This window comes from Terrapene carolina, unplaced genomic scaffold, assembly GCF_002925995.2.
Source record: "Terrapene carolina triunguis isolate 2854851 unplaced genomic scaffold, T_m_triunguis-2.0 Scaffold67, whole genome shotgun sequence".
In the NCBI taxonomy this organism is placed as follows: Eukaryota; Metazoa; Chordata; order Testudines; family Emydidae; genus Terrapene; species Terrapene triunguis.
This window is the reverse complement of record NW_020664418.1, coordinates 23,838,420-23,860,445: the sequence shown is the minus strand read 5'-3', so window position 1 is coordinate 23,860,445 and position 22,026 is coordinate 23,838,420. Positions and strand designations below refer to the sequence as shown.

At 40.9% G+C, this 22,026-nt stretch overlaps 1 protein-coding gene across 1 annotated transcript in view; it reads right to left on the bottom strand.

Annotated features, from left to right (window-relative positions):
- LOC115271170 (thrombospondin type-1 domain-containing protein 4-like) overlaps positions 1-22,026 on the bottom strand; it is a 318,226-nt gene that overhangs the window by 188,596 nt on the left and 107,604 nt on the right. Inside the window, exon 5 of the mRNA XM_029910795.1 lies at positions 18,634-19,066. Within this exon, the coding sequence (XP_029766655.1) occupies positions 18,634-19,066 (433 nt within the window). The remainder of the gene's footprint in view (positions 1-18,633; positions 19,067-22,026) is intronic.

The window sequence follows — 22,026 nt, the reverse complement described above, 5'->3', positions numbered from 1 at the left end:
GGGGGGGGCGGCCGGAGGCTTTTTTGCCTGGGGCGGCAAAAAAGCCAGAGCCGGCCCTGCCATCAGAGATGCTTAGTTTTGCAGTTCTCAGATTTGTGTCTCCAGAGATATACTTGTTAACAGCAAAAATGCATCTAAATAAATAAATAATATATAGAGAGGTGAGAAATAACAGACCTCAACCCTATTGTCCCTCTGAAAATTTGTGTACACAGAGTCAATCCCTTACCTCTCTCTAAAAGTGCCAAGTTTCAAAAAGTTCAATCAATTGTTGGGGGCGGAATAGATCTGGACAAGGAGAAGAAGTCTCGAGATAAATGTGAGAAGGGAGGGACAAGCAGTAGAAACGAAAGTGGAACTGTTTGAACAGCATATTCCAGAAGTCTTGAAGTCTTTCTGGGTGCAGTCTTCATTGATTTGAGATCTACCATACCATTCTCTCACTAAAAGGGAAAACCTATAATGGCAGCAGGCCGTAAAAGAGACCCAGTTTGGGAATATTTTAATGAAGTTCCTCTACCTGTGGGTAAGACAGGCATGTGTGCAAAATGCAAACAGTGCAACAAAGAAATGTAAGGCCTGGTTGCCCTAATGAAACAACATCATGAGAAGTGTTCCTTCTCCGGAGGAAGCTGCTTCAAAGATAATGAAAGGAACATGTCTGAACATGCAGGATCTTCAGGTTGGTAACAACCAACAAGAATGCACTTTTATGTAAGAAATCCATGATTAAATCAAGTCTTCCTGACTAGTGATTTAAATCATGATTTAAATCAAATCCATCCTGATACTTTCAGTGTATATAAATAAATAAATGGGGAAAAATTCACCTCAGCTTTGAAACCTTTGTTACAGTGAGCTCCTAGCCTTTCATGAAAATGGTTTAGAAGGGATTTTCTAAAAGTGATAGCCAAAAAAACTCTTCCATGTATTTCCAGAAAGTAAATGCTTCATAATAAAGTGAAATCATGCAGGAGTCTATCTAGACTTTCTTTGTCTCATGGCCCATTTAAATTTCTTCTACAGTCCTATCTATTCTTACTGACACTTGACCATTCTTAAAAGGAAACATACCACCAAAACAAAAGGGAATTTCTGAAACAATGATTCAGCATCTTCTTTCTTTAAAAAAAACAATGTGCTATCAAAAGCAGAATTCCCTTCCTATGTTTATATGAGTCTCTCTCCAGCTCTTTACATTATCACCCACTGTAATCCAAACTCTGCCCCGAAATGCATGTGCATGAGTCTCACTGAAGTCAATGGAAATCACATACCAGTATCTGAGAGCAGAATTTGGCCCTTACATTGTAAGTTCTTGAGGCCACAAGCTTTTTCTTCTTGTATGTCCAAAGCACATGCACAGCAATGTAATTATATACTATAAAGTAAATATTATGTAACAGCATTTCTTCTGCCTAGCATGCATCAGAATTCAGTGATACAGATGGTTGAAAAATAAACTAATTTCATTAAGTTGGTTTTGTTTAGAAGGTTTGAAACAAACCCTTTGTAATGTTTAGTTTTGCAATATTTATTTTTTTAATTTAAAACGTTTTACTTTTTTGTTTTTGTTTACAAAAACAGGTTTATGGTAACTGACATTTTTTGTTGTAAATGTTATTCTATATTTTCAGAAAACGTTTTGATTAAAAAATGTAATGTAAAGCAAAATAATTGACAATGTTCCAACTTCTTGCAAAAACAGTTATAAAAGGGCCATTATTAAATGGAAAAAAACTTTGAAAATTTTTGATCAACTCTAGTTACAGACCATGACCATAGATAGTAAACCATGAACATATGGGTTGGCAAGAAGTGAAAATTACCAGCTGTGAGTAGTGCTGTATCTTGGCATGTTTAGAAGGAATAAGCACCTGAATTGACTAAATCACAGCCCTGCCTGAAGCACTGAGGTTGCATCTACATGTCTGCTGCAGTACTTTTCTATGCCTGGTTATGGTTAGCCACACAAAACAATTAAGGAATGATGTTCTTTGAAGCGAGAGTTTGAGTACAGTTTGAGGCAGCAGGTAATGCAAAGAGACTTTCACTTCTTGATAGCTAAATAGCTGGTTTCAAGCCTATTCTGTGTCACAGAAGAAAGCGACCTTGGTGGTCTAATTCATGTTTCCTGGATAGGCTTGTGTCCATATCACAAAATCACCATACTTCCACCAAAATTCAGAACAGCTGAAAGTACCTACTCAGGGAAGGCTCATTAAGAGGCTATATTTTAGACCCATACTGAGTTGCACTGATGCAGAGCTAGGGGAGGATAGTGCATGCAGGCGGACACTGATAAGCTATTTTAGATACTTATATGCAGGGCCGGCTCCAGGCACCAGCGGAGGACGCACGTGCCTGGGGCGGCACATGCTAAGGGGAGGCACAGTCCGAGCGGCTTTTTTTGTTTTTGTTTGTTTGTTTGGGGCGGCAAAAATAGTAGAGCCGGCCCTGCTTATATGAACACCATCACTGTAGTACCTGAGCACCTCACACTCTGATAAAACACCCCTGTGACGTAAGGAAGTGCTATTATCCCTTTTTTACAGATGGGGAACTAAGCGACTTGCTCAGGGTCTCACAGGCTGTTTGTGATAGAGCAGGCATTGAACCCCAGTCTCTCAGACTGGTGCTCTAACCACTGGACAATCCCTCCTCACTATGAGTCTTATTCAAAGCCATCAGAGGCTTTCCATTTAACTCAATGGGCTTTGGATTAGACTTTATGTGAGGTACTAAATTTCTGTATTCATTCTTCGCTTTCATGAATACTTATGTTCTTCCACAATCATTTAAAAAGATGAACTTTGACTATTTACACTCACTAGGTATGTCTTAACAGTTTAAAAAGGGTTTCTATATTTCTCCAGTAAATCACACAAATGACAATAACTGGGTCCTTGAATAAGCAAATGTTTGCCCTTATGTTTTTTTTTTTAAATAGAGAGCATACTTTTCACAGTATAGTTATTGCTTTTCAAGGTATATTTAATACACTAGATTCCTCAACCTGGTCCTGACTTCACATGAAAGCTTTTAATTTCCTTTCGATTCACTTAAAGAACTGTTTCCAAATAAAATCTACTCAATTTATGAAATGTATTTAAATACATTTTATCCACACATAAAATACCCATGATCTACTAGCTCTATTTTAGTCAATGACAGACAAGAAAAAATTTGAAAAGAGAAAGATAGGAATTAACATTTTAGCTACATGCCTTCTACACACGTTGAAACTCTGGCATGCTTAGCATGCTTTCCAAATACATATAATAAACTTTTAACATGCTCACACATCATCAGCCTCTCTCTCATTCAGTCTTGTCCTTCTGCAAATCATTAAGTCACTGACAGGGCAAACATAAATAATTAGAACTTTTCACTTCAATCAACTCAATGTCATGCCAGGCATTTCCATATATAATTCCCATTTGAGCACTACTGACAGTGTTTCCACTATGTCTTTCAACAGTCTATTGCCGTGCCTAACCTCTCCCTGTTCAAGCCATTTTCCTAAGGTACAATCTGAACTTCATGGTAGATGGAAAAGAACAGTTACTGTACCTTATCAAGTTATCTAGTCTAATTCTTTCCAATTTTAGCTGTAGGCCATTTTTTCTCCCTTTTTAAAACCACTTTCAGATAACTTGAATAATCTTTTCTTGACAGTGTTTCTTTGAAGAGATTCGTTCGGTATAATGTAATAGCTCTCAATCTCCATTTTTCCCAGAATGCAAAAAAATGAAACTCCTACAGGCTGTCTTTGTATGTTGAATTCCCAATAGTTATGCCATTCTGGAGATGGGCCCTTCGAATTTCTTCAAATATTTATGCTCTTTGGGGCAGAAACTGCCATTTATTATACGTTTGTGCAATGCCTAGCACAATCGAGCACTGGCCCGGTGTAATTGCTAGGCAGTACCCCAGTAAATCATAAGTATTCAACAGTAGTGGGTTTTAAGTTTTGCTCTTATATACTGCCAGGACTCTGATTCACATACAAGATCTCATGAGCCATATTTTCTGAGTGGGCACTACATTTGAGCTTATAGACATACAGAGTTTGCACGTTATAGCAGCTTCTATTTCTTTTTGATACTTAAGACAAATTCATTTGTGAGTGTATGTTTACCTGTTTTAACCTTGTAAATACCTCTCATTTCTTTTTCCTAGTTAATAAATCTTTAGTTTATTACAGGATTGGCTACAAATGTTGTCTTTGATGCAAGATCTGAGGTACAATTGACCTGGGGTAAGTGACTGGTCCTTTGGGACTGGGAGTAACCTGAATATTGTTGTGACTTTTGGTGTAAAGGATCATCTATCACAAAGACAGGATTGCCTGGGTGGCAAGACAGACCAGAGTGCCCAAGGGGACTGTCTGTGACTCCATTTTAATGCTGTTATAATGCTTGAGGAGTTCACACTTGATACTTGGTTGGTGAAATCTAAGTATAAAACACACAACTAGTTGGGGCTTGTGCCCTGGTTTGTAATAGTCTGCCCTGAGACTGGCACTCTCAGTTGTGAGCCACTCCAGACAGTCTGACAGCATCATCTAATTTATATGAATCCCCTGCTATTTGTCTTTTCTCCCAAGTATTCACAATCCTGCTCTCTTAATTTATGTTGGAATATTTTATATAGTATGGAAGTCAAACTAATTGATCAGCAATTTCCTGGGCTTTCCTTTTTAAAGATACTGGTACATATAACATTTACCTTTCAAGCCATCTGGTACCTCTCCAAATTCTTATACTTTATTGAAACATATTTCTAGAGGTTCAGCAATTTCCTTTGCCAATACATCTAAAACCCTGGTGTGCATCTCATCTAGCTCTGCTGATTGAATATGTTCAGTTTTACCAGGTAACTCCTTTACCAATCTTGTGTTGTTAACCTTTCTTCCTTTCTCCATCTGTCAACTGCATTAAGTTTTCTGCATTCCTTGCAGCTAAAATGCAATTAACAGAATATGCCTTTTGGATGTATGAACACAATACAGGCAATGCCTATCTCCAGATTGGAGTTTGTCTCCAGCTTTTTAATAGTGCAGCTCGAACCTTAAACCTTTTGTTCTACTATTGATTTCAGCTTTGCAGCACTGAAGAGTTCTCTGAATTCACTTCCAAAGCCTTTGAAGTGTTACTTGAATCTAATCTTTATTAACTTTGCAATGCATCAGAAACAGGGACAATGCAGCAAGTATATCTGTTATTGCTCTAGACAGTTGTTTTCCCACAATAACACTTTCCAACTTAAATCACAGCTCTTCCAATGGCAAGGAATCTCAGTTAATAAAGCACTTGAAAAATGAAAAATTCTTGTCTAGCTTTTATCATTATTGTATTTTATTCTGACTGTGCAAATCTGCTAAGCAGAGAGCTGTTTAAATGACTGGGGGGAAACATCTCATCTCATCTCACATTTTCCACTGCCAGTGGGAGGATTCAAGTACAGCCTCAAGTCTTGCATAAAATTTAGTGACTCCGTTCAGTCATAGATAAACAGTCCATATCACTCCATTGTGTATAATTTAGCATACTTGGCATTTCAGTATTGAATAGGTCCACAAGAGAACTGGTGTGGGAAAACTAACAATACAAGTGCCTCCACTGCACCTAGTCCACAGTTTTAAGAAGGACTCCTGCTTCCACTGCTGTCTATTACTAAAATTTCAGTGTCACAAATATTTATTCCAGGAAAATAAAAACCCACTTGAAAAAAACCCAGCTTCTACGTTACCGATTTTTAACAATAAGAAAAAGAAAACAAAAACTAAACATGTGGGAACATCTCCTCCGTTGGTGTAAATAGGAATAGCTCCACAGAATACAGAACTACATTGATTTACACTTTTGCTTGACTTTCCAAACCCTTGATCCATCAGGCGGCCAGATGTCTATCACCTCACTCCAGAAGAAATGAATTTAAAGAAAAAAAAGTCTTCAAATTTTATTTTCCCAAGTTTTTGTCAGTGTCCATTTCACTGTGAGACGGACAGGCCATTAAGCATTCAGATTAGGCTGTCCAAGGGATCTTCTTTGGCTGATCTTAGCAAATTTACTGCAAATTCTTAGCTACCTTTGTACCCTGGCTGCTCCCATTCACATGTTTATATAAATATGCTGCAGGAGTCCATCCAAATTCAAAAATCCTTTCACTAAACCACATTTATAGAAACCGTGTGTCATGCCTGAGGCATTTAAACAGCACGCTGTTGTCTCATTTAATGAGAAACCAATGAGAATTATTTCTATTAGAGAAAACCTGGCAAAAAGTCTTAAGAATGTCTAAACATGAAACCCTTCAGATTAGCTGGTTCTTCAGTGTCTCATCTGGCTTTACTGTTCAAAAACACACACAAAATTATGGCATATATTTATAGTCCTCACCAAAAAATGTGCCACAGCATAGTTGCCCTAATACAAGAGATAAAAACAAATCAAAATGCTTTCACAAGCAGAGTTTTTATAAACTAAAAAGTGTTTTCTTTATACAAGAAAAAGTATTGTCAACTCCAATATTGTTTTTAAAAAGGTATCAATGCCAATTTTGAAAGACACTACACCAAATTAATACTTGGTGAAACTCCACTGAAGTCAATAAACTTAAAGCAGAGATGTGGTGTTTGGCACATTCAGTTTGTAGAAAATTATGCTGACAATTAAATCTGCACTAAGACTGCCAGTGATATTTGATTTGGTTTTAAAAGACCGTCTCTACTAGGCAACTGATTTTTGCTGGGTCATTAGGGGATACCTAAAAGCAGGTTTAGATGTACATTTTCACGTTCTGGTTTTGCCTTTCATTTCTCATTTTCTATTTATGGTCACTAGCATAAGTAGAAAGCCTATGGCCATGATCCTATCACTGGGTCTGACTCTGGCCTCATTGAGTGCACAGACCTATTTGGTCCCTATGTTCATGATGGATCCCCAAAAGAGATCCCTCTAGTAAACCAGAAGGGGCTCATTTGTTCAGAGGGGAAATACCAGGGGGAAAAAATAACCCCAGGGAATCAGGGATCAACTAATTCCAGGGGACAACAAATGGAATAGAATGGAGTGAGGGTCATAGGTTTACAATCAGGGTTCCAGACTGGGACATTGAGCAGAGAACCCCAGACAGCACCCACCACACCTCAAAGTCATCTAAGGAGTCACTGGGTACTGCTTGGAAGGTGTGTCGTGAAGGGGGCAGGGAATTGTAGAAAGAGAAAGTCTCATGGGTAAGGCAGCTGAATGCTGCCTTGGAGCATTGGATTCTATCCCTGTCTCTGCCACAGAGTTCCTACATTTTGCTAGGCAAATCACTTAAACCAAACTTTCCACAGGTGGTGTGTGTGTGTGTGTGTGTGTGTCTGACTCGAGTCCCTGGTGTTTGATTAGCAGAAGTGGAGAGAACTCACAACTGCAACTGAAGTCAATGGGAGTTGTGCTTTGAATATAGCTATATAATGCTAAGCACTCTGAAAAAATCATATCCTGGGTGTCCAAAATTGGGCACACAAAATCAGTGGATACTTTTGACCTTACCATCTTTGCCTCAGTTTGCCATATTATTTTTATTAATAAAATATAATAATAAAATAGCAACCCCTCATCTCCAAAGGGGGGATTGTGAAAATAAATTAATATTTGGGAAGCACTCCAATATTAGAGTGATGAGCACTATAGAAAAGCCCATGATGAAGTTAATTCTGTTTTCAGAGCAGGGTTTGAACAGTATGTGGTAAATAAGGCATGGGGCCATACATTGAATAATGTTGAGAAAACAAAATATTGAACAGCAGCTCATTAAGTGAGCACCATCCATTCCGTGCACTAGATAGGTAGGGGTCCTGTAGAAAAAAAGTAGCATGTGATCATGTAATTAAAGATTAATAATGTTCTTTTAATATATTTCTGTGTGTAATTTATATAACACCACAAAAATGTTGTCACCAGCAAGCCACCAGGCAAAGGTCTCAGAGCTGCAGTCCAAGGTAATTAGCATGCTTTACTATCTTCAGCAAATGATAATGCAAACCACAGACAAATAGAAGAGGAGAAAAATGCATTCCTTGGCTGGGAAGTTATTGCAAGTTTAAAGTCAGAGACACAGACAGTTGGCATGAGAGAGTTGGGGGATATTTCCTTGGCTTCTTCTCCCTATAAATCAATCACTTCCCTGCAAGCATAGTAATGACAGAACTACTGTTCATATAGTGTGCCCAGCTCCTTTCCTCGCCTTAAATAATACAAGGAATTTGGGATTAGCTTTCCCATAACTGTAAGGTAAATGTTTGTGGGAAAACAGCATTACTGTACGTGTTGCTCAAAGGAAAGTCAAAGAAAGTTCAGTACACGAGAGTGTGTCGCTTCACATACGGTGTGGCTTTCTTTCCTGGACATTATTACTGCATACGCACATAGCACACTGTCTCAGTACCTGACAAAGCCGAAACAGAGCACTGCAGGTTTGCTCTAATTATTTGTCCTTTGCAGTGTTATCTATGAACTTTGCCCTCATAGTCCACATAGAAAATGCCTATTCAACTGCTTTTCTCATCACAGCACATATAGAGCCAGCCTTCAGTTTTCAGCTCTTCTGAATGAGCAGGCTGTCTATGACACCCTTGAACCAAATTATCCTTCAGCTCTGTCCCAGGAAATACCCTTACCTAGCTATGACCTTAGGTCCATGCTCCTTAAGTATTTGCATCGCTCTGATCCCCTGCTAACAAACAGCTGATAGCTTCAGTAATAGAGCTCCACATATACTGCCTGCTCTCTCAGCACCCTCTAGCCACCCTCTCCCCAAACTCTCTCTCACCCCGCAGCCCGGTTCAGTGTTTCTGTTCCTTCCCCACCCATCTGTGGCCCAGCACAACAGGGTGCCAAGGCAGCATTCTTTCCCTGCCAGGTCTCATCTGCACTCTTTTTGTGCTCTTTGCCTGCTGTCTGGCTTATGTACAACCCAATGCTTGCTTGGCAGTCAGTGGCGGCAGGGGTGGAGGGCGGGTAACGAATGTGCACAATTGAGGAAGCTGGATGGCACACTGCATACCTTACTTCGGAGAAGTACCTTCAAAACATAGGATCAGCCCTGTTCTAATTACTTCTGAACCTGTCCACACAGCCTTAGAAAAGCAAATCACCTTAAGCTTGTGGTATTGGGCAAACCTTCTTAAACTGTCAGAGAAAAATAGATTCTTCCCCTGAGTAGACTTGCTGATACCATAGTCTGCTCTCACCAAAACAGACATTCCAGCAGAAGGTGCTGTGTGACAGAATGTGTATTTCATTGTATTCTTTTTGAGCGACGATGAATAGTTACCAAATGTTCAAAAAGCATCATTTTTTGGAAAACAATTTTAATGGCATTTGTAAATGAATTCACAGGATCTCCCTTGAATGAGGTTTCCAGAAGACTGAGACTTCCACTGCTTCCAAAGCCTGGATGCAATTAAACCAACATATAAGTAAAAAGTGAATTTCTCGTTCAAATTATGGCTGTGTTTAATATTAATGCAGCAAAATTCAAACAAAGCATCTTGTGTGAAAAGACAAAAGAGAATTTAAGACGCATTAAAATGCTTTAAAATACCTTCTAGGACATTTGTGTGTGCAGATAAATGACAGATATTCAAATTTACACACTAATATTAAACATACTGTCAGAGAAAAACACAGTTCTCACTCTCTTTTTTAGATACATTCCTGACATATTTGTCAGTGTAACAACCTGACTTTAGGTAGTAGAAGTTTTGAACTAGAAATTTTATTTTAATCGCTTTTCATCTTTAAAATATAGTACTAGCGGTTACCTTCAAACAATAACAAAGCTGTGCATCTAAATCATTTTATTGTGAAAAAAAATAAATTCAATTCAACTTGACAAGCGGCAGAATGATGACCTTTGAATCACCACCACAATTCAATTTTTAGTGCTAAAACTGTTACTTGGAACTGATGAGGTGATCAGATGTTGCAAGCCGTTTTCCCCCTCCCCTTCCCTCTAACGTGACATATGAATTCCATTGACTTTAAGGTAACTTCCCAGACATTTCCAATTATTAAATCAAACCGACTGTACTTAGTTGGCCAAAAGCTCAGGAAACAATCTCTTTAATAATTTGATATGGATTTGGTGCCAGTTATAAAAATGTTAGTCATTCATCTATCACACTATTTCTAGACACAAATCAGGGTCTGAGTCTTCAGAGAAACAGATCCCCCGCCCCCATCCAACCTCAAACAGCGTACAGACATCCCTCAAACTTCAGAAGAGGGTTACACACCAACAGAGACAGATCCAGTGACAGAACCATATACTAGAACATATACCATAATGAACCCTCATGAAGAGATATTTGTAGTTTTGGGAGAATTTGATTTTTTTTTAAATAGTTTCAACAGGTACTATCAATGTTTATTTTTAAAAATTTTCTTCACTTTTTATCTATTTAAATTTTAACAGTTGCACAAAATTAAGCACAGTACCAGGGGTGAAAGTAAGTTAGGACACTTACTGGTACGGGCGGGGGGGCGCTCCTGCCCCCAGAAGGGGCGGGGCCTCAGGCGGAAGGGGTCGGGCTCGGGGTCAGCATCCCCCAACCAGCCCTTCCAGGCCGCCTGGCCCGTGCTGCCCAGGGCTCCCGTGTTGATTTAAGGGGCCCGGAGCCCCGGGCCCTTTTAAATTGCTGGCCCAGGGCAACTGCTCTCTTTGCTCCCCCCCCCGCCCGTCGGAGGCTGCGGGGGAGGAGGGGACCAATGGAGCAGGGACATTAAAGCGCTGCCACAGCAGTGCTTTAATGTGGGCTGGGTATGGGGCGGGGCGGGTTGGGTTCTTATGGTATGGAGTACTGGCCTGTACCGGCTCACTTTCACCCCTGCACAGTACACATAAAGCCTTGCTGTCCACTCTGGCATTGCAACAGAGCAGAGTGACCCAGGGTAGATTGCAATGGGGATATTTTTTTCAGAGCAACTTCAACTGCAATGGTAGCAAGAACAGCTGTGCACCAATGCAAGCATTTTTGAGTGCAGATGGGGTGTTTTATAGGCACACTGAGGTGCTGCAAAGGTGTTGCAACACCAAAATGTATTATCTATTGTAGATAAGCCCCAAGATGTTACTCCAGGAATCTTAGCTGCATGCAGGCTTTGCACTGCATAGTGAAGAAAAAAAGTTTCTGAAGAGTTATAGAATATTAGGATAATAAACTATCCTCTTGTTAGGATTTTGGAGATTCTGAGTATTATGTGCAAAATATATTCCTGGGACAAACTTATCTTGACAAAGCATGGATGATGTACAGGAGTTATGCATTCTCTTCCTTGCTGATTCAATACAGTAAATGTACATGCTAACTCAAAGTAACCAGAAACCCCAAAAAGTTTTGGGGTGAAAGTAATTTTCACCACTTCACAAGAAAACAATTGACTTTTCTTGTATTGGTCTGGATGAAAACACTTCCTCAGCCACACAAAGCACTCTCCGGCATCATAACGACTACTACTCTCTAAAAGGTCCCAATTACATTGTGTATGTAGCAAAATAAATGCAATGTGGATTATAGCCATGTACATTCAATGATCTGTAATTGAAAACTCCTGGATTTACAAAATGGTTGGAGAGCAGGAAGTCTGAAATGCCAATATGTGAATTTGATGAAGTACCTGAAACCCTTCCACCAAAAACAGAATGGATTCTGTACATTGAATTCAAACTGCTTCCAATATTGTGTGGATGCCAATGAAATATTTTCAGACATAGAATATGAACCAAATGTCTGACTTTCACAACAAGTCCCAGAAAGATTTAAACTATTTAAAGAGAATTCACAGAAGGAGAGTGTGGAAGGAGTGACTTGAGGAAAGACTAAAGGAGCTAAACATGTGTGTGAATTGGCTAATCTTATGTGAGGATATGGTAACTGTCTACCAGGTATAAACTCCAAGAAGAGACAAGGAAACCTTTGGCTGGTTCACGGAGGCTGTACCAAGGAGCGATGGGATGAAAGAGAAAAAAGGAAAACTTAGGGTGAATACCAAAAAGAATGTCTGGACTTTTAATAGGAGGGAGGGGTTTCAGGAGGAAAGGAATCTGATCTTGTTACATTTCACTGAGTTTTAAAGGGCAGATTTGTTTGAACTACATAATGTTGAAATTAAAAGTGACTATTTATAACAACTATTTAAAGTGGAAAACTGGAAGATTTTGCAAGGTTTGACATCATGATCCTGATTTTAGCAGCTGCAAGATGTAAGAGGAGGAGTAATAATAATGCCCACCTAAGGTATTATACCCATGGGGACTTGCGGTAAGCACACTCAGAGGTAAGCTACATCTGTACAAAATGTAGAACATGCATTTCACTCATGACACCTTGAGGAGAAAAATATTAAAAATGTCTCTTTATAAGTCTAAGCTGGGACAACATGCCATAAAATGCCTTAATGATCATTGTGGTGTTATTGCATAATATCACTACAGGACAGAATTAAGGTTGCTTGGTTCTCTTAATTAGTAATTTCTTATCATAATGTGTGAAATTAAGTGTAACCTTAACTCTGAATTTTCTGGGCATATAAATGCATATACTGGTTTTGGGACACCTATAACATCTTTATTTATCCTTCAGTTATTGATATGCACTCTGAACCTTTACATTAAAATGGAGGGTGTTGATGGTGTATAGTTTTTTGGTTTTGTGTGTGCACGTGCACCTTGAAATATACTACACCGGGGTCGGCAACGTTCAGCACGCGGCTCGCCAAGGTAAGCACCCTGGCGGGCCGGGCCAGTTTATTTACCTGCTGACGCGGCAGGTTCGGCCAATCGCGGCCCCCACTGGCCGCGGTTCGCCGTCCCGGGCCAATGGGGGCGGCGAGAAGCAGCGCGGGCGAGTGATGTGCTGGCCGCGGCTTCTCGCCGCCCCCATTGGCCCGGGACGGCGAACCGCGGCCAGTGGGGGCCGCGATCGGCCGAACCTGCCGCGTCAGCAGATAAATAAACTGGCCCGGCCCGCCAGGGTGCTTACCCTGGCGAGCCGCGTGCCGAACGTTGCCAACCCCTGTACTACACAATACCTAAAATATCTTTGGAGAAGACTGAAATCCTGTCATCTGGGGTGCAGAAAGCCCTGGCTAAAGCATTAGAGGTTCCTCTACTAATTACTTTTCTCTGGCCTGGAGAACATAAATTTGCCTAGGATTGTAATAGGCATGCATACACTATGTGATTGTAAGCTCTTTGGTGTTGGTGCCATTATTTTGTTCTCTATTTGTGCAGTATCTACCACAATGGGATCCTAGACAATGCCTGGAGCTCCTAGGCACTATGGCAATAAAAATAATGTACATTCCCTGGTGGAGAAGTATTTTTAATTTATTTTCTTAACACACTGGTAGTCCCCATCCCTCAACCTATGTCAGTGATCATTTTGTGTAATGGACATGCCTACATTTGGAGTTTATGGTCCTATTGGGGGTGGGGAGGGAAGTCAACACAAAACTGTCAAACGGCTAACTACATTTGTTACATCCACAGTCTTGGGCCTTTCTTCATCTGTAATTACATTTGATGCTACAATATATTGTGATGACTGACTGACCATGAGCTGGTTTTATAGGATAGATCACTACTTGCTATGAAACAAGTTTAGGTTAGACAAAACACATTAAAGTGAAGGCTTCTGAACTGCAACCCTGCAAACATTTTCCCCAGTGTTTTAACTCAGCCAAGTCCCTGTTATTTAGTCAGACTCTAATGAGACCTGCCTAAGACATTGTGTTCTATGGAATATGGAAAAGAGATTCAAAACAGTGGGCCCAGTTTATCACTGGAGTAATCTCATTATAGCCACTGCTATAGAGTTACAACAGAAATTAATTTGGCCCAGTATCTTCAGTGAAGATACCCTAAAGAGTGACATATAGGGTAACATCTACATGGAAGGGACAAATGATCAACTGATGTACAAACAGGAGAACGTTTAACCGTTATTCCCATAGCAATGGCTGGCATATTACTTCTGCCACTAACACTAATGACCTTTGAGCTAATACTTTAAAAAATCCCACCCCAAACCTCAAAGAATCAAAGAAACCACAGTACAGCCTAAAGTAATGTAAACTTATAAGCTTTCCTGTACACCTAGAAATGTCAAACTGTTAAATGCACATACAATCCTACACTGTTCAAAAGGAAACTCCCAAACTAGAGTCAAAGCTAAATTCCTTGGAAAAAGATCATCTTAACCTCATTTTGAAATTATATCAAATACAGAGCCCACGCAACACTCAAAATGAGTAAAAACAAGGTACACAGATGTCCCAAACAAAAAGAGTTTTTAATAACAAAGTTCTTGCTGACATACTTACATGCCTTCCCACTCACTTTTTGTATCCCACAAATATTAATGAATACATCTTCACCTCACCCCTGCGTTGGTAGTGAACAAAGCAATACAGGAAACAGAATTTCCACCCCACGGAAAATTGTACATTTCCAAAAAAATGTTTTTTCTGAATCAGAACAAAAAGCCTCACATGCAAATTTCTGTAGAATGGAAAAATTTTCAAAAAATTCTGGGCAAGGAGCCAGCCAGCTCTCAATCTGGCTAGGCATCTGGGGAGCGAGGCAGCCTAGTGTCCCATGGCGGTGGGCAACATGGGAAGTCTGGAAGCGCAGCAGGCAGATCAGGGAGACTGCTCAGCCATCAGCTGGCTGACTGGCAGGAAACACACATGCGAGTGCTGAAGAGATGAAGCCATTTGTACAATGAGAAAATGAGTTTCGTGATCTGCAAAAACACTTCAACAAATAGAAGCTCTTCCCAGCCTCTCACTAACCAAAATCTATAAGCTTAACTTTTTATGAACCAAGCTGTCAGTCATGCAAAACGAGTTCAGCTATAAATGAAAGCACATTAAATGCACAATGATGAGGAAATGACCTAACAGGCCAAGGCAGATTGAGTTAATTTGTAATTAATTAACTACCCTTAGGAGAAACCAAACACCGGGGTACCAGTTAATAGAATCTTTCCCCCTTGATAAATTATATTTACCTCTTGGAACACACAAGAAAAAAGGAAAAGAAAAGAAAAGAAAAAAGAAGCTAGTGTTCTCTAGATGCCAGCAGCAGCTCTGGAACACGTTACTGAAGATAAATTAAATCGAAGTCCATATATAAAAGTGGAGAGACAGGAAGAACAAGTAAATAAGGACAAACACTATCAGCTTTGCTTTGCTCTGGTCTGGCCTTGACTCCTATGATTGCTCCTACTTAATTATTGTTTATAACTATTAAATACCACATCCTAGGGGAAACTGATCCCTGATGGCAATTACAGCTTCCACTCGGTTCCTGAGAACTTCATCATCAGAATACAGGGCTATGTGCCTGCAAGGACTTAAAATTCTAGCTGCATCATCTGCAATTTCTCTCTTGTTAAAAAGATCATTGAATAGTCATACCCATTTCTTTAGAATTTGATTACATTCAGAGGTGCAGGGAAATGATGGGGATATGCTCACACGTTTGGGTTTTTTTGGGGGGGGGGACGCGCGGGGGTTGGTATCCTGTTGCTGTCCTATCCTTAAATGTAGCTTCAAAATTTTAAATTATTTACTGTGAATGCATATTCACTCTAGCTCCCCCACGAACACTGAAACATATTTAAGTTACACTGAACTATATGTCCTGCCACCATCCAAAACTTCATCAGAGCTAACTTCTCCTTTCCTTCTCCATCAGTGCTAACATGTTCACTGTTCTCCCAAGCCCACATTTACAACTTTCTCTTCACCCCACTCCCTGGATGGCACCTCTTGCCAAGTTTCCTCTATAATGACCCTTCTTCATCGTCCCCACTATTAGAACATTGGGTCCATGCCTTGATCGCTCCTCTTAGCTACTGTCATCTCCTCCTTTTTAACTCCCTCTCCAATCACCTTCAACTCTATCTGAAATATTTCTGCTGTAACCATCTTCCCCTCATGCCACTCAATCCACATCACCCACCTCGTTGCTTTGCGTCATGATCTTAATATAATTCAAAACAGTAAAATCAAGATCTTTGCACGTGTTTTCATGGCTTTACTGTAAACATTTTCACCCCCACCTAATCTCTGCTCTGATTTTCCCTTTCTCTCCACTACTCTAGTAACCCCTTTGAATAGAAAACTGCTTTTCTTTTGAGTTTGGAAAGCCCCTTGCATATTGTGTGCATTACCAATAATAATAATAATAATAATAATAATAAGGATAGAAGTCTCCTCACAGTCCTCTCTTCCAACTTTGCCCTTCACCATCTTTTTCCATATTTGCAATAGTCTGTCTCACATCCATCTTGCAAACTCCTCTTCCAGATCCCTCATTACACCTCACTTCTTTAATGGAACCTTCCAACTCTGATCTCCATGATGTCAACCCATCTTCTTAATATATTTCATATATGGAGATATACCTATCTCATAGAACTGGAAGGGACCCTGAAAGGTCATTGAGTCCAGCCCGCTGCCTTCACTAGCAGGACCAAGTACTGATTTTGCCCCAGATCCCTAGGTGGCCCCCTCGAGGATTGAACTCACAACCCTGGGTTTAGCAGGCCAATGCTCAAACCACCGAGCTATCCCTCCCCCCCCCCCATTTCTTAGGTCTGAGCTGTTATCCACTGTATCACATTTGTCAGCCTGGTTTTGATTCTAAGCTCCTCTGGGCTGGGACCATGTCTCGTGTGTCTGGCAGGGCTGTGTACAATACAGAATAATCCTTAACTAGGGTGCTGGTTATAGTGTTGACTAAACAGAAGTTTCCACAGAGAAGCCTGTAAAGAGACCATTCTTGAAAAACCCCTTCTGATGCTTTATGTGTAGTGATGAGGATGATGATTATGTTCCTTCCTGCCCTGATATGGCTGGGGCTGAAATAGAGGGAAGAACAAGGGGAAGCAGGATTCAGAGCTGAGAAAGCAAGGACCTACTACAAAGAAAAACAACTAAAAAGGATTTAGAAGCAGAACTTCTCACCACAGAAACTGGAGTCTTGGACACCAGTGTAACACAGGGTTTAGAAAGGGCTGTGTTACAAAAGCACATAGCAGAGGTACTGAACCAGTGGGATCAGGGTGTAGTGGTAAAAAAAAAAAAAAAAAAATTGGGTAAACTAATCTAAGCTAAACTCCATATTCCCCAAAGAGAAGTGATAAACTGTGTTTACCTGCTGTTACTCTCAATTACACGACTGACTGAGATGTATTACTACCCTACCTGTGCACCAGTGTGCAGATTCACCAGCCACGGCAGTTCAAATTAAAGCCCAAACACTCAAATTCCATTCCACGTCCTTTTCCCCAATGCAAGTTTATTAATTAACAGAAAATGCAAAAAAGGTTCAAAATCATACAACACACTTGGTAACAGAGACTCTTCCTGCTGTCTCTGGCTGCCATAACTGGGAAAGGGGAAACACATGTTTCTCCTCTGGTAACTTTTTCCTGCCTACTGATGGGGAAACATACAGCAAAGCATCCTTGACACTGGGTCTCTCCTGCCCCCACCTAAGAGACAGGAAGTGTCCATCTGGCTTCCTGAAGGTCAGATGCTTGTCCCTAGTCATGTGCCCCATGACTACATCTCCCAGTTTTAAAAGGCCCAAAGGCTATAAAGGCAGATTAGGACTCACATATGCACCCTAAGGCCCAATTCTCTGTTACATCAACATACAACAGCACTAATACTTTAGAAAAAACCCATTATTAATATCCAAATAACATGGCTCTTGAAGTCAACAATATTAATTCACTAGAGACTGGAAAGGAGAAGGCCTCTTGTTTTAGGTTAAACACTGATAAAACCCAGCCAAGGCAAACATTGGAGAAAGACGTTTTAAGAAATTTTCAAGAAAAACAGCCAAAAATTACAGCTCTTACAATGTTGAAATTTGTTTGTGGAGCAGAAGAGCAGACCCTGAGAGGTCTCATACAACTAACTGGGAGGTCATCCCAGAACACAGAGTAGCACCAAAGCCAAATATTTTAAAACAGCTTTAAGAAAAATGTTATTTAAAAAAAATTCTAATACAATAGATTTTTACTCCTAAAAAAGCCACAATTTACCCTAAAAATAGGCACCTAAAATCAGAAACCTTAGTTTGGGGTATATGAATTCCCAAATGTGGCAAAAAGGAAGGTCTGTCACAAAAAGGCCATGTGGTCTTGTGGGTAGAGCGTGGGACTGGGAAACCTGACTACCAATTCCATCCTATTCTCTGCCTACTCCTGTCTGTGAAGCAAAGTCAGTGCCTCAGTTTCCCCATCTATCTAACAGGAATCATACTTATACCACCGGTGTGTGAGATTTAACAACCATTTGATACCCCTGGGATGGATGCTGCTATGCAAATGGTAGATTATATAGCAACTATGGACATCCCCCCAAGCCACTCTTCTCTTAAATTAACATACAGTGGGTTCTTTTATTCCATGACTAACTAACAGAATGAAGGGATTTTTTTCCCATAGTTAATAAGATCAATATATATCTTTTGATTTTAAGCCACAGGAAGAATAGAAATCCAGCATGCTCAGGGAGCTGTCTTTAAAATTGAGAAAGAAAAGAATGGACTTACATTTGTGTTGCAGAGTTTGTACTGCTTGTAGGCTCCAATGCACACAATAGCTCCAGCCCTTGGAGAGTGAGGTTGACCTTGGAAGGGCTGGCGGGATGCAGAGCCATGGTGGGTTGAGTCAGTCCCATGAAACAAACTTTGAGATGCAGGAAAGGCCTGTGAATGGGTTGAAGCCTGCTGATAAATTGAGGGCCCCAACACCTGAGGTCCACGTTCTTCTTGGTAAAGATTCCCATGTTGAACTGAAGGGTTAGATGGATGATTGTGTGTGTTCCCAAGACCCTGATTCTGCTCATACGCTTGGTTCCTTGTTGACTGTCGCTGCCTCCGTGTTTTTTGAGGCAGTTGCCCAGTGTCAGTTTGCAGTGGTAATATATATGGCACTTTTCCATATCCATATTTCCCTGGGCCTATGAGACTTTGGTTTCTGTTTCTAAAGGAAGATAAAATAAAACAGTTACTGCACTGATAAATGTATGAACATTAAAATACGCATATGAACTTTATCTACAGCCAACATACTAGACAAAAACAGGTGAACCAAAAGCTTTCGTTTATTTTTAACAACATATGTACAAAGCTCTGGTCTCATTTTGTATATTGGACATCTACACAGCCTGCAGAAGTAAGCCTCCCAGCCTAGGTCAACTGACTCGGGCTAGCGGGGATCATGCTAAAAACTGCTGTGTAGACAGTGCTTTGGAGTTGTGGCTTGGGCTGGATCTCAGGATCTGAAATCTAGGGTGGTGTTTGGGCTTCAGAGCCTGAGCTCCCGTGCAAGACTGAACTTCAAAGTGCTATCTACACAGCAATTTTTAGAGTGAGCCCTGCTAGCCCGAGTCTATTGACCCAGACTGGGAGGCACACTTCTGCAGGCAGTGAAGACAAACCCTCAGAGAGTGCAACAACTCCTGCTTCCTCTTTGGCTATAAGCGGTCTTGTGGTAAGTCACTGAGTATATACCAACAGAGGTAAAGACTGAGGTCTGGAGCAATGTCAGTCAATCAAACTGCATACCTAAATTGAGTGTCCTGATTGGCTGCAGTGTAGTTCAGTTTTAACTATATTTCACCATTGCAAACCCATGCAAATCTCTGGCTCAGAGATGAACAGGTTTATGTAAACTCTAACTTTCTACTTCAACATGGTCCAGTTCATGGTTAACTTAATCTTCACCTTTGACCTGTTGTAGGATCCATTGGAACTGAACATTTATTTTAAGTATGTAATGACAAGTTAAGCAGAAGTCACATAACACACACACACACATATCCCACACTTAGAATGTCACATTATATGACTTTACTGCAGTATATATGTTAATCCCAGTATTCTATACCACTGTAGGCAGCGGCTATTTTTTTTCCCCTTGTCACCCACTGTAACTCAAAGTCACTTCAGGCCTGTTTGGTTTTTTTATGCTGCAGTCCTGGAGAGCTAGAGCTGATGCAATAGTTTTCTTCCAACTGTACAGCAAATGCTTATCTCCTGATGAAGTTGTTCATGAATAGCCTCTCCACAGGTCAGTGAGGAATACATTTTTCAAAGAAGGAAACGTATCTCCTGTCTGTAAAATTTATTCACCTGTTTTATTTCATATTGCATATAAATTTGGATTACAATGAAAATGATGTTATATTTTTAACATATATTTTCTAGGAAACTGGAAGTTACAGATGTCAGGCATTAGTCCCCAAATCAAAGACTCTCTTTGGATTCATTTTGCCTTGTCTTTATTTCTTCCTATCTCTTTTTTATTGTCTCCTAAGACTCTTGTTACATACAAATCTTGGAAGTAATTTACTTTACATTCTAACTTTAGTGGCCATATGGAGTTTTAATCCATCTTCATGCCTCAAAGATGTGTGAACTAGAGTGTTGATTTACCCAGCCAGATAAGTGGCTAGCACTCAAGTTGTTTATATGAGTTAATCTGCTCTGTGAGACTGATGGTCATTGTTGAGGCAAGGTTTCTTTCTCTACCTTAACATACTGAAATATTATGGGTTTGTAAAGTTAAGTGGGGGGGAGGGATGGAAAGAAGGGTAATTACTAAGGGCTGGTCCACACTAACCCCCCACTTTGAACTAAGATACGCAACTTCAGCTACGTGAATAACGTAGCTGAAGTCGAAGTATCTTAGTTCGAACTTACCGCGGGTCCACACGCGGCAGGCAGGCTCTCCTGTCGACTCCGCGTACTCCTTTTGCGGAGCAGGAGTACCGGCGTCGACGGCGAGCACTTCCGGGATCGATCCCAGAAGATTGATTGCTTACCGCCGGACCCGGAGGTAAGTATAGACGTACCCTAAGATGACAAATCAGGAGGACACAGGAGTGTGCATCAGAAAGGGACAAACCAATTCAGAAGTTCAAATAAAGCAAGCCCCTTACTTCTCATTTTCACATCCCTCCTCACTTCCCAATTCTGAGCAAAACCAAAAAAACAGGAAGAACCAGTAAATGTGGTTACATGATATTTCCAAACATATTTTGCAGACTGGAGAGAGTCAGGTACTTTAGTGGTCAAAACATCTGAAATTGTGGATCTTATTCAAGCTGAACCTCCAAAACTTGTTACCTATCAGTTTTATGCATATAGCATGTGAGAACCGTCTTGTCAATTGGGAGAACCCAATAACAGAACAGTAGGTTACCAAGACAGCTTTCCTCCAAAGCAGAGTTTCTCAAACTTGGGACGCCGCTTGTGTAGGGAAAGCCCCTGGCTGGCCAGGCCGGTTTCTTTACCTGCCCCATCCGCAGGTCCGGCCGATCGCGGCTCCCACTTGCCGCGGTTTGCCGCTCCAGGCCAGTGGGAGCTGCTGAAGCGGCGGCCAGTATGTCCCTCGCGCCATATTCAGTCAGAGCAGTGGTTCTCAACCTGCGGCCCAACCAGCACACAGCTGCAACTCATGTGACATCCTCAGGACCATACAGGTAGTATTGGATGCACCCACAATGGTAAATAGGTTGAGAACCTGAGTTAGAGCATAGTTCGTTAAGGTTAACTACTCTCCATTGTCCCTGTTCTGGTAGCAGAGATGACGCATATCTGTTCATAGTGAGGGGTCCACAATTTAAAGATGCTGGTGGCATGCAGCAGAGTTCAGGGCAGGGCATATAAACCCTGGCAGAAATCTGGGGAGTGGGTGGGGGGGCACATGGTCACCTCTGTCTGGTAGGGATGTGCTATGTCCCTTGTCAGCAAATGGTAGATTCCACATTCATATAGTGGCATTCCCCGATACAATAATTTCTTCATAACATGAACCAGTACGTCCCTTGGCCGGCACCGCTTCCAGCAGCTCCCATTGGCCTGGAGCAGCGAACCATGGCCAGTGGGAGCCGCGATCGGCCGGACCTGCGGACGGGGCAGGTAAACAAACCGGCCTGG